The sequence below is a fragment of the Acipenser ruthenus genome, chromosome 15 (genome assembly GCF_902713425.1).
Source record: "Acipenser ruthenus chromosome 15, fAciRut3.2 maternal haplotype, whole genome shotgun sequence".
NCBI lineage: Eukaryota > Metazoa > Chordata > Actinopteri > Acipenseriformes > Acipenseridae > Acipenser > Acipenser ruthenus.
In genome coordinates, this window is record NC_081203.1 from 18,205,039 (window position 1) to 18,218,346 (window position 13,308).

Consider the following 13,308-nt stretch of genomic DNA (forward strand, 5'->3'; position numbering starts at 1 on the left):
TCATCTGCTCACATGACGAGCCAAGCCGGTCTTTATTTCAGTCATGTGTAAACATGCCCATAGACAACATGGATCATGAGGCTTCAGCAAGGCTCCTTCTTGTGACACTATTAGTATTATTTTTTGGGTTGATTTGATTTGCACAACAAATGTAAACTGGTAAAACAAACACATACATAAATATTTTTGGAAACTCATGTTGTTGCTAGATGACAACAGCTTCACATCCTAAGGTAAGCCCGGCATTGCTACGTTACGATGTGGTTTGCAAAAACATTGATGTTATGCTTATGAGAAACAGGAGATGTTTTAAAAGCCTTGGTTATTACACACGGTGAGGTTTACCCGCTCCCTCCCGCTTAGTCCACTACCTGGTTGTTGAGGATGGACTCTGCTTGCTTGGCGTCCTTCATGAACTGCTGGAACCCGAGGCCTTGCTCCAGGAAGTTCTTCCTGCTGTCCCACATCTTGTGCAGCTCGTCCCAGCCGGTGTCAAGGCCTCTAAGGCGCTGCTCGAGCTGCTGGTACTGGGGGTCCGTCTCCCCCTGGGTCACCCCGGCGCCCGTATCTTTCACCTTGTGGTAGTCATCCTGGTGATGGTCGATGTCGTCTTTGATGGCGTTGTGGAGGCTAAGCAGCTGCTCTGCTTCGGGCAGCGAGTTGGGGATCTCCTCGGATGCGATGGCCTTCTGCGTTTTGAAGAGCCAGGCCTGGAAGTCATCCAGATCTTGCAGGAAGGTCTGCAGCTTGCTGACCTCTCCCAGGGAGTCCTCCCGGTCCCTCAGAGTCTGTTTCAGGTCGTCCCAGACTCTGTGGAGCTCCTGCTGCCTGCCCAGGATGTCCTTGGCATTCTCCGGATGTTCAGCTGCCAGACGGTCTGCCTCGGCCTCCAGGAACTTGAGCTTTGCCTGGATGGCGGCCAGGTCCCTCTCGATCCCGTACAGCTTCCTCTGGATGGTGATGACGGCGGCCAGGTCGTTGCCCAGGTCCTGAGTGGACTCCACGACGTGGGTCTTCTCCAGGATCCAAGTCTCGGTTTCGTCACACTCCAGGCCGTAGTTGTGCAGGCTGAGGGCAGAGTCCACGTTCTTTTTCTTCTCGTCCACCAGCCTTTTGAACTCATCCCACCTAAAAACCACAGCATCAACATTCAATCAATAAATGAACGTATTTATTTAATATTAAGGGACACCAAGAATTAATGACAAAAAAAATAGGTAGAAACTTGCAACAAAAAGGACAGCAAGAGTAGAAATGTTTTATTTGAGATGTGACAAATACGACAGCAGTTCCATATGGCACTCGCCATTGCCGATGTGTGGAGTAGTGGTTAGGGCTCTGGACTCTTGACCGGAGGGTCATGGGTTCAATCCCAGGTGGGGGACGTTGCTGCTGTACCCTTGAGCAAGGTACTTTACCTAGATTGCTCCAGTAAAAACCCAACTGTATAAATGGGTAATTGTATGTAAAAATAATGTGATATCTTGTAACAATTGTAAGTTGCCCTGGATAAGGGTGTCTGCTAAGAAATAAATAATAATAAAACTAAGCAGCAATGCCCCAAGCCACAGCAATTCTGCATTGTTAGTATGTAGATAATAAGTGAGATACCACTACTTGTGGAACAGCTTTAATATCTCTATTTTAATATTCAAGGTTACTAAGACATTTAGTCAGCAAAGTTCCGTGTAGAGGGGTAAAATGGCAACACGTGTTTCACCCCAGTCGCTCTGCATTTCTGGGTATGAGAAGGAATTCAGTTCAGTAACTGCATGCATAGGTGCCAGTTACTTGTGCAACATTAAACATTTTGGGGTTGCAGAATCATGTGATTAGATTAAAATAAGAGAAAAAGTTTGTTATCCTTTACAAAAGCCTACGACAGTGGATTTGCACAACATTTTGCACGCTGTGCATTTACCATGCTTTCACACTGTTTTATTTCCTATAGAAGAATGCATGTGTTTTCATGAGTGAGGATGCTGGCATTCAGATATACAGAGCTAGTGAATTCCCAGTAAGGTGTCACTGTGAGACTGGCTTGTCCGTACCTCCTGTTGAGCCGGGTCTGACACTCCTTCACCTCTCTCATGCTGGGGTGCCTGCTGTCTTCCAGCTGCTTGGCTGCTTGATTCACATCAGCAACTCGAGTTTCCACATTGTTCATTTCCTGGTCCAGGATTTCCAACCTGCAGAAGAACAGAAACAAGGGCCAAAACATTAAAGTGCTGATGCCACAAGATCTTCAGACATCTCTATAATGAAAGGGATTGATCTCTTAAATGTATAATTCACAAACACTGCTGTGGTTTTGCCATTACAATAAATGCTTTTATTACCACAATACTGGAGACTTAATAATAAAAAAGGTATTGCTATATCTAGTTAAAGCAAATATTTAGTAACTGTTGAGCATCTGAAACCAGGTTCAAGCAGTATCCCACCAAGTGTTGCCCTCCTGTATGAATTACCTGTTTTGTACAATCTCCAGCTCCTCCAGCTTCTCAGGAGTCTCCAGTCCCACCAGCCACGTCTTCTTCTGGTTCATCCACAGCTCGCAGGCGTCCGTCTCGCTGAAGATGGTGTAGAGCGCCAGGGTGTCCTGGAGCTTCTGCCTGCGCTGATCAGCCAGAGACAGCAAGTCAACATACAGCTCCTTGATGTCCTTAAGCCGGCGCTGTATATCCGGTGTGCTCCTCAGCTCGTCCGGCAGGCTGTCCGCTTGTCTGATCAGTGCCTCCATTGTCCCCCTGTACTTTATGGCCTCGTTCTGGAGGTCTCGGTGCTTCTTGGCCAGCAGTTGGGTTGAGTACTCGTCATGGCCCACGTCGTCGCTGGACATGATGCGGTAGGTGTCCTGCAGCCAGGCTTTTAAGTCGTCCGCGTCCCCCTGGAACTGAAAGAAGTTCTGTGCATCCCGGAGGTTTTGTTTGCGGAAGGCGGCCAGGTCTTCCAGTTGCTCCCACTGCTGCAGGATGTCCTCGCTTCTCTCCTTGATCTTGGGGGATCCAAAGTGCTTTCCTTTGACCATCTTCTCCCCTTCCTTCGCCGTCTGCTGCAGGTGTGCTCGGCGGGCTCCGAGCTCGTCCTCGAACGCACTGTGCTTGCTCTGCAGGATCATTACGCTGGTCAGATCTTTCCCATAGTCCATCGTGGAGAAGATGTGCTCCTTCTCTTTGATCCAGCTCTCAATTTCATCCATTTCCCAGAAGAAGTTCCACAGTCTTCGGGACTGCTGGAGGCGAGCTTTGCGCTGAGCTGCCAAGGCACAGAGCTCCTGGTAACACAGATCCAGGTGCTGAACTCGGTCCTTGATCACCTGAGGATCGCATGGCTTGTAGCCTGGAAAACAACAAGCACAGTTAGACCTTCAGTGCAGTTTCTATTGTTATCCCTAACATCCTTAAAGCCTAAAATGTAAGGCAATTGATACCTGTTGCACAGACTCAGAGACTGTATTCACGTTTCTAAACCTTAAAATAAAATAAATTGCAAATTGAAGCAGCGTCAATTATTTTTTTTGGCACCCAAAAGTGCCAAAAACAGCCTGCCCTTCATAAACATCTTGTCTGTCCCCAAAGATCTGAAAGCCAGGTTTCAAGCATGATGCTACATAAGAGAGCTGCAGACAAGCATCCAATCATCTTTCATCAAGGGTATATTGTCATCTATCAATTGTTGATAGTTTTCCAGGAATTTCATTTTTCAAGTCAATATGACATTCACGAACCGTCCCTGTTGTAGAACAGTCTTGAAAGGTTAGGATAGTACTGCATGGCTCTGCTTCTTACCATCTCCCTCTGTAAACCTGAGAGCTGCAGTATTGGCCGATCTCACTCTTTCAGCCTGCACCGCGATATCCGCCTCCACCAAGCAGTGCTTCTGCAAGAGGTCCTCCACTTCCAACAGGTGTTTCCCAAAGTCAGGGGAAAGGAGGCGATCCTGAAAACCACACAAAACCAGCACTCATGAAGAAGGCATGTCAGGGATGTGCACACTACAGGTGCCAGCACAATGCAGGATAGCATCTCAACAAGGCTGAAGGAGTGGTTCAAAAGGTGTCTGTACTGTGAAACTGCAGCATTCATACAGACAATCAGGTGTCTGTACTGTGAAACTGCAGCATTCATACAGGCAATCAGGTGTCTGTACTGTGAAACTGCAGCATTCATACAGGCAATCAGGTGTCTGTACTGTGAAACTGCAGCATTCATACAGACAATCAGGTGTCTGTACTGTGAAACTGCAGCATTCATACAGGCAATCAGGTGTCTGTACTGTGAAACTGTAGCATTCATACAGGCAATCAGGTGTCTGTACTGTGAAACTGCAGCATTCATACAGGCAATCAGATGTCTGTACTGTGAAACTGCAGCATTCATACAGACAATCAGGTGTCTGTACTGTGAAACTGTAGCATTCATACAGGCAATCAGGTGTCTGTACTGTGAAACTGTAGCATTCATACAGGCAATCAGGTGTCTGTACTGTGAAACTGTAGCATTCATACAGACAATCAGGTGTCTGTACTGTGAAACTGTAGCATTCATACAGACAATCAGGTGTCTGTACTGTGAAACTGTAGCATTCATACAGGCAATCAGGTGTCTGTACTGTGAAACTGTAGCATTCATACAGGCAATCAGGTGTCTGTACTGTGAAACTGTAGCATTCATACAGGCAATCAGGTGTCTGTACTGTGAAACTGTAGCAGACTCCCGCTGATCCAGACCAGTGGGGGGCGCATCCTGCTCAGATTAGTGATATGTTGGTATCCTGATCGGAATCTGTACTGTCATAAAAATGTCATCGTCTTTGTTTTATGTTTTTGCTGCTTCTATTTCATCAAAAAATCTGTGGTAATATGGCGACAGCTGTAAATGATTTAAATAATCACAGAATTATGATACTGAAGTTTGGTTTCTACCGCTGCTATCAGCTTGCATATAATTATGAATAATCATGGTTCAGATTACAGAGACATTTTGAATTCAGGTTAGCAAGAGTCTAGTATTTGAAATAGTTTCTTGAAACAGATACCAGTACAGAGTCAACCAGTCGGTCACTGTGACCTCTGATGCCTTCACAAACATGAGCTTGAGGAATGACAGTACCAAGTTTCATCACAATCGGAAGAGTAATGGCTCTGATGATATAGCAAAATGTACAAGTGCGAGAGAGGTGGTGAGCTTCTATTAAATAGCAAGGCTACGTACAGTAATACACTGTTTGATTGCATGAATGTCATTTTAATCTGACTCATCTGAGAGATCCTAAACAGAATGCTTGATCTGCAAAGTAACGCGCTGTACCTTCATGTCATCCATCCAGATGATGATGTGCAGCATCTCCTGGAAGGTCTTTTGCAGGGCCAGGTTCATCTCCAGCCTGGCTCTGCGCGCACTCAGCAGCTCCAGCAGGTACTCCCACAGTCGCAGGATGTTGTCCTTCCTGGCGTTGATGCGTTTGGAGTCGTGGTAGTTCTCAGCCTCTAGCTCATTGGACAGGGCCTGCAGGGCCTGCACGCGCTCCTGGTACGCGCCGATGTCCGTCTCGATGGCATCGTGCTTCTTCTTCGCTGCTTCCACTGCCAGCAGGTCTAAGCCAAAGTTATCCTGAGCAAGAACAAACAGTCAGTGTGTGACCGTAAGGGACGTGTACATCTACAAACACTTTTTCCTTTTTTTCCCCTTTTTTTTAATCCTTGATTCAGTTTTTAAAAGTCATGTATGTGCTGCTTCTGCTCTAAATCTGACTTCAGCATAGCCTGTGCTGTGCTGTGTCTTTTGTGATGTTTGTTCATCAAACTGTACTGTCCCTGCCTGAAAACTGCTTCTGTGCACCTGCTGTATCAATCAGGGACTGCGCATTGTGCTTTATTGTCCTGTTTGGAGTTCTATGCAAAGTGGATACTCTTGAGAGCAGTCTCGGTACCTGTGCCACCAGGCGCTGGTTCTCGATGAGCCAGGTCTCGCGCATGGCTGCCTTGCGGTCGAAGCGCCGGGCCAGCTGCTCCAGCTTCTCCTGGCGGATGAGCTCATTACGCAGAGCCAGCTCCCGGCCGTGCTCCGCCTTCTCCAGCCTCTCCCAGCCCTGTGGCACACACAGGCTCTCAGACAGGAGACAACATCCAATACCACCCTACTGCTGTCTGTGCCATTGTATAAATACCATCCTACTGCTGTCTGTGCTATTGTATAAATTATTATTATTATTATTATTCATTTCTTAGCAGACGCCCTTATCCAGGGCGACTTACAATTGTTACAAGATATCACATTATACATTATTTCACATTATACAGTTATCACATTATTTTTACATACAATTACCCATTTATACAGTTGGGTTTTTACTGGAGCAATCTAGGTAAAGTACCTTGCTCAGGGGTACAACAGCAGTGTCCCCCACTGGGGATTGAACCCACAACCCTCCGGTCAAGAGTCCAGTGCCCTAACCACTACTCCACACTGCTGCCCTAAATACCATCCTACTGCTGTCTGTGCTACTGTATAAATACCATCCTACTGCTGTCTGTGCCATTGTATAAATACCATCCTACTGCTGTCTGTATTATTGTATAAATACCATCCTACTGCTGTCTGTGCCATTGTATAAATATCACCCTACTGCTGTCTGTGCTATTGTATAAATACCATCCTACTGCTGTCTGTGCCATTGTATAAATACCACCCTACTGCTGTCTGTGCCATTGTATAAATACCATCTTACTGCTGTCTGTGCCATTGTATAAATACCATCCTACTGCTGTCTGTGCCATTGTATAAATACCATCCTACTGCTGTCTGTGCTATTGTATAAATACCATCCTACTGCTGTCTGTGCTATTGTATAAATACCATCCTACTGCTGTCTGTGCCATTGTATAAATACCATCCTACTGCTGTCTGTGCTATTGTATAAACACATCCTACTGCTGTCTGTATTATTGTATAAATACCATCCTACTGCTGTCTGTGCCATTGTATAAATACATCCTACTGCTATCTGTGCCATTGTATAAACACATCCTACTTCTATCTGTGCCATTGTATAAACACATTTTACTGCTGTCTGTATTATTGTATAAATACCATCCTACTGCTGTCTGTATTATTGTATAAATGCATCCTACTGCTGTCTGTGCCATTGTATAAATACCACCCTACTGCTGTCTGTGCCATTGTATAAATACCACCCTACTGCTGTCTGTGCCATTGTATAAATACCATCCTACTGCTGTCTGTGCTATTGTATAAATACCATCCTACTGCTGTCTGTATTATTGTATAAGTACATCCTACTGCTGTCTGTGCCATTGTATAAATACCACCCTACTGCTGTCTGTGCCATTGTATAAATACCATCCTACTGCTGTCTGTGCTATTGTATAAATACCATCCTACTGCTGTCTGTGCCATTGTATAAATACCACCCTACTTCTGTCTGTGCTACTGTATAAATACCATCCTACTGCTGTCTGTGCCATTGTATAAATACCATCCTACTGCTGTCTGTGCCATTGTATAAATACCATCTTACTGCTGTCTGTGCCATTGTATAAATACCATCATACTGCTGTCTGTGCTATTGTTCCGGATCCATGTTATTTTCTTGTAGCTGGTTTTCAGATGAATGAACCACACTTACTGTATCATCCAGGCAGTCCCATGATGCCCTGTCTATTCTGTTCTGTGCTGCAGCTGGAGGTTCTTATTTTAGGGTTAAACCTGATAAAAGTCCATTTCTACAGCTATGGCCAGATGTTTTGCATCACTCTTTAGCACATTTTGCTTCATAAAGTTGAATGAAACCTGCTGAACAATGTTACGTTAACATATTGCATTATATACCGCTTTGTAGTATATACTCAACAAAAAACGGACTAAATGATGTTTAATTATGTCTCAATCCTAAAATTCTGCTAAACTGTTGACCATAGCTATACATCCCAGATGTCAACAAGGAACTGAATCCTTTTTGTGAAGGTGTTTCCTGTATTAAATGAAAGTTCATGTGATGTCTGATGTTTATTTGTTAAAAGTTTTGATAAAACAGAACCCAGATTATATGTGCAGCATTAAAGCTTGATAAAAACATTTTCCTTTCAATTCAAAACGTAACTTATTACTCTCCTAGTTTATCATGTGAAAAGAAACCCTTGATGTCATGGAATTACAGTATATTCTTATTCTATTTGATATGTATCCTGCAACATCAGTGTCAGGAGAGTGAGGGTGCGGAGGCACGTACCCTGTTGATGTCAGACACCAGTGCTCCCTCATGCGGCGTGTATAATTTCTGGTTATTGGCTCTCATGCGGCTCTGTATGGTGTACAGCATGACTTCAAGATTGCCTTTCTCCTGGAACCTGCAACAAGCAATCAGAGGGTGAGGAGGGTATATAAACTGGACCACCTTTTACTGGCAGGCCCTTCCTTTCTTCTGTGGCAGGGTACTGTACACTATGCAATATACAGGGCTATATTACATGGCTTTAACCAAGTCTGGCTTCTTGGAATCTTCATAAGCACTACTGAGGAATATAGGAACTACATTACATAACTGGATACATACCGTCTTGTTTATCAGCCAGCTAATTTACTCGCTTGGCATGCCAACCCAGCCCCTGGAGTACATGAAGTGTCTGCACTTTAGTTTAGGATGTGTTATAAGCCTTTAATAAAGCATCTATAAATGTGTTATAAAGGATGTTGTAAACAGTATTAGACAGTTATTATTAAAGGATATCTTACTAATGCATCATTTAAATCGTATTGTGATAAACTGCTATTTCTTGTTATCAAAACCTTGATGATTAATGTCCTGTTTCACACGATGTATCATAAAAGAGTAACCCATTAGATTACATCACATAACCAACACACATTTGTCAGTCTCTGCTGACTGAATACAGGGGATGTTCAGGTCAGGATTGAGGTTCTCTGTGTCTCTGTCTCTCTGATTCTCTGTCTCTCTGCCTCTCTGTCTCTCTGCCTCTCTGTCTCTCTGTCTCTCTGTCTCTATATCTCTGTCTCTCTCTTGCAAAGCTGTGACGGGGAGCTCACCTTTCATGAGTACTAAATTCACATTTAGAAGAGAAGAAAATAGACAAGTGTTGGTCAGTGCAGCTTTCTTGACTAGATGCATGATCTTACTTTCTTGACTAGATGCATGCTCTTACCGTCTTAATTAGAAGCATGCTCTTACTGTCTTGATTAGAAGCATGCTTTTACTGTCTTGATTAGAAGCATGCTCTTACTGTCTTGATTAGAAGCACGCTTTTACTGTCTTGATTAGAAGCATGCTCTTTCTGTCTTGACCAGAAGCATGCTCTTACTGTCTTGACCAGAAGCATGCTCTTAATGTCTTGACTAGAAGCATGCTCTTACTGTCTTGATTAGAAGCATGCTCTTACTGTCTTGATTAGAAGCATGCTCTTACTGTCTTGTCCAGAAGCATGCTGTCTTGACTAGAAGCATGCTCTTACTGTCTTGACCAAAAGCATGCTCTTACTGTCTTGACCAGAAGCATGCTCTTACTGTCTTGACCAGAAGCATGCTCTTAATGTCTTGACTAGAAGCATGCTCTTACTGTCTTGATTAGAAGCATGCTCTTACTGTCTTGACCAGAAGCATGCTCTTACTGTCTTGTCCAGAAGCATGCTGTCTTGACTAGAAGCATGCTCTTACTGTCTTGACCAAAAGCATGCTCTTACTGTCTTGACCAGAAGCATGCTCTTACTGTCTTGACCAGAAGCATGCTCTTAATGTCTTGACTAGAAGCATGCTCTTACTGTCTTGATTAGAAGCATGCTCTTACTGTCTTGACCAGAAGCATGCTCTTACTGTCTTGACCAGAAGCATGCTCTTACTGTCTTCACCAGAAGCATGCTCTTACTGTCTTGATTAGAAGCATGCTCTTACTGTCTTGACTAGAAACATGCTCTTATTGTCTTGACGAGAAGCATGTTCTTACTGTCTTGACCAGAAGCATGCTCTTACTGTCTTGACTAGAAGCATGCTGTTACTGTCTTGACTAGGAGCATGCTGTTACTGTCTTGACTAGAAGCATGCTGTTACTGTCTTGACTAGAAGCATGCTCTTACTTTGGTGGTTTCTCTGTGGTGCGGTAGGAGTTGAATGCTTGCAGCTGCTGTTGCACTCCTGTCAAAGAATTGGCAAACGTGCGACTGTTGAGGGTGATGATGGTTTGCTCTATCCATGTGAGCAGATCCGAAGCCAGGCTTTCATATTTTTCGATCATTTTCTCTGTTTCAATGGCATGATCCAGCACCTGAAATATAATCCGTATGATTATTGTTTTTCTGTGTTTTTTTTTTTTTCTCAGATCCTACTTGCGTACATACTGTACCTGCTCTTCACAGCAGTCCAGGTTCAAGAGATTCTAGATTCTGTAAATCTATGGACTCTATTTTTAAGCATATGCAAAGACACATTTTCTCAGAAGAATTAAACAATTGCAACAGTATATACAACTAGCAAGAAACAACATAAGAAACAGCTGCTGGAGTTTGTGCTGATTGCTGCCTTCTACACGGCTGGCAGCTTTTCTTCTCTGGAGAGCAGCAATCAGCACACATTCAGCAGCTGTTTCTATTATTTCTCTTGAAATGGTGAATCAGCCCATATTTTACTTTTCATTTTATTTTTAATAAATGTAGAATCTCCAATTATTTTTTAATTGTCTCCCAATTTGGAATTACCAATTATCATTATTGTTTCTCTTTCACCGCGGTGGTTCCCCACACAGTTCAGGGACCTGAGGCTCAGTGGACGTCCTCGGATCCCACGAGCCAATCATCTTCTTTTTACACCCAGGAACTCGAGAGCGGATGTTCGCAGGCTAATAGCCTCTGGAGGACAAAGACCAGCCCAGCAAATCTCCGCCCCCAAGCTCACTCTGCGCCTGGCCAGTAGGGGTCGCTGCAGAGCGGTGAGGTGAAACAGTCTAACCCACCCCCCCAACTTCGGGAGCGCCAAAGCCAATGCGGCGCCCCCCACCCCCCCGGAGTCCCCAGCGAAGACCGGCTGCCTCACACAACCAGGATTGGAACTTGCAATCTCTGGTTGTATGACTCACCCTGCACGCCGTGCTGCGGTGATTTTACCAGGTGAACCATTCAGGAGCCTCCCCGAATTTTAAAACAAAACGATTGTACTGAGTATTGAGCAGTCTGAACCTGGATTTTAAAAGATAAAACAAACATTCACAAAAAACATATCCTCACCTTTCCAACTCTCTTTCCCTCGACAGCCAGAGCCTTCATCTTGGAGAAATAGTGGTAGAAAGCCACGACGTAGGTGATGATTGATTTCTCATCTGGATTCTCTGTGAATACATCTGTGAAGACATTCGAGGCAGGAGTCGGTTAGGGATTTACCAGAACATGACTGCAGACAGACATCATGTTAATAAAACAACACAAGGTCTTTCTTTCAGCACTGGAGATGTTTTATGATATGAAAACTGGTATCTAATGTAAAAAACAGGCTGCAATACTTTGGAACCTGCATGGGAATTTATCAGTGGGAATTAGCATGGACTGCAGATCAGCTGTTCACCAAACTAATCCATTACCCCTGGTGATTTGCTGTGCGTTGTCCTATTCAGAATCAAATCCACATCCCCAAAAGAATTTGCATTTGACTTTCAAATAGTCTCCTTTCTCGTATTACCACCCTCCTTCCTCTGTGCATGAATACAATCCAATGCAATTTGAACTTGTAATACCACCACCCTCATGGTCAGCCATCCGCCAATGCACAAGCCAAGCAACTGTACAGAAAATCATTGTATCTCCCTCGCGTTATACTAAGAAGCCATTAGAAATACAGAAATTACCTTTGACAAGTTATCCTACATGTTGTTTATTGTATAGGACACTAGTGTCCTCACTGAACATGTGCAGCTGTTGTATTGTATGCAAGCACAAATGTCCTCCATGGAGTCAGTACACATTTTTTAAATGTGTTTTCAGATTATACTTTGGACTAGCATGCTGTTTAAAGACAGCTTCACGATTGTAAAGTCCCATTCGTTTTTAGAGGGCACCTGTTGTAGGATAATGACTGCTCTACTGGGAACCTGATTGAATACTTCACAATAAGTGAATGATACGCGAACAGTGAGGTCTATAATGGAATTGATGACCCTTGTTATATTGGCACGCTCGCTGGGTCACTGGTTCGGCTGCTCTAGCTGTGTTTCCACAGAGGTTACTGGTCCCAGAACGATGTGAACTTACCCTCTGGATCAAGGAGCTTGGTTACACCCAGCTGCTGCTCTGCGACATCAAAGGCATGCCGGAGGTTGTGTGTGGGGTTGGACTTCTTGAGCTTGTCAAAGTCTACCAGATCAGATCTACAGAGAAAGAGAGTTTAAAGTTTAAAAATCGAATTACTCATTTAAAAAAAAGCTTTAGTAATCCATGTGTGTCTTTAATGTATTCCGATCTTGCATAAAATGCTATTTAAATTTAAAGATTCACATTTAAGATAAAATAGGACTTTTGGTATTCCAAAAAGGACATTTGGTGCATTGGTTTGAGCCTTGCAATGAGCAGTTGAGCCTAAAGAAAGTGCACAGGTACCTGTGTTTATGGATGAGAGCGTTGAACGCCATGCCATCCTTCCAGCTGGTGGTGAAGTTGGTAATGTTGACATTCGGGTAGCTGCAAAACAAGAAGTACAGCTCTGCAATGCAATTCAAATGCAAATAGAAAGGAGCTGGTGCTTCTTTTCACCCTGTACTGGTACGTGAACTATTATTATTATTGTTTTTATTATTATTATTATTGTTGTTGTATTTTTGTCCTCATTGAAGGTGCTGGATTGGAGAGAGCTTGAGTATAGCAGCTAGACTAACTACAGAATGACTGGGGATAGGTTGTACTGAACACCTTTAGTAGGGTTAGGGGAGACTTGATCCACAAATCAAACAGCACAGGGACCGGGGTCTGAGGACACATTTGGAAGATCAATGCTGACAGATTCAGGACAGGGAGTCAGAGGCACTTGTTTTATAAAGAAAGCGTGGTGGGTGTCTGGAATGGGGTGCAAGCTGTGCTGTTGTTGCTACTGATTCATTGGGATGCTTTAAGAACTGTCTAGATGTGGTTTTGGGAACAATCAGCTCTTAGGATCCCGGACAGGCATCGATGATCCGAATGGACTCCACTCAATCAGAACTCTCCCTGTGTCATCACAACCCCAACCCATTCCCTTTCACCAATCAGATCTGCAGCCTCACACCCCCAACCCATTCCCTTTCACCAATCAGATCTGC

At 44.0% G+C, this 13,308-nt stretch overlaps 1 protein-coding gene across 3 annotated transcripts in view; it reads right to left on the bottom strand.

Moving 5' to 3' along the window:
* LOC117422425 (spectrin beta chain, erythrocytic-like) overlaps positions 1 to 13,308 on the bottom strand; it is a 72,987-nt gene that overhangs the window by 24,492 nt on the left and 35,187 nt on the right. For all 3 annotated transcript variants that reach the window (XM_058987279.1, XM_034927828.2, XM_034927830.2), the window contains 11 exons: positions 12,614 to 12,694; positions 12,269 to 12,384; positions 11,252 to 11,364; positions 10,109 to 10,296; positions 8,254 to 8,371; positions 5,935 to 6,093; positions 5,313 to 5,615; positions 3,792 to 3,942; positions 2,472 to 3,342; positions 2,052 to 2,189; positions 372 to 1,128 (listed from right to left, as the gene is read on the bottom strand). In XM_058987279.1, coding sequence (XP_058843262.1) covers positions 372 to 1,128; positions 2,052 to 2,189; positions 2,472 to 3,342; positions 3,792 to 3,942; positions 5,313 to 5,615; positions 5,935 to 6,093; positions 8,254 to 8,371; positions 10,109 to 10,296; positions 11,252 to 11,364; positions 12,269 to 12,384; positions 12,614 to 12,694 — 2,995 coding nt within the window. The remainder of the gene's footprint in view (positions 1 to 371; positions 1,129 to 2,051; positions 2,190 to 2,471; positions 3,343 to 3,791; positions 3,943 to 5,312; positions 5,616 to 5,934; positions 6,094 to 8,253; positions 8,372 to 10,108; positions 10,297 to 11,251; positions 11,365 to 12,268; positions 12,385 to 12,613; positions 12,695 to 13,308) is intronic.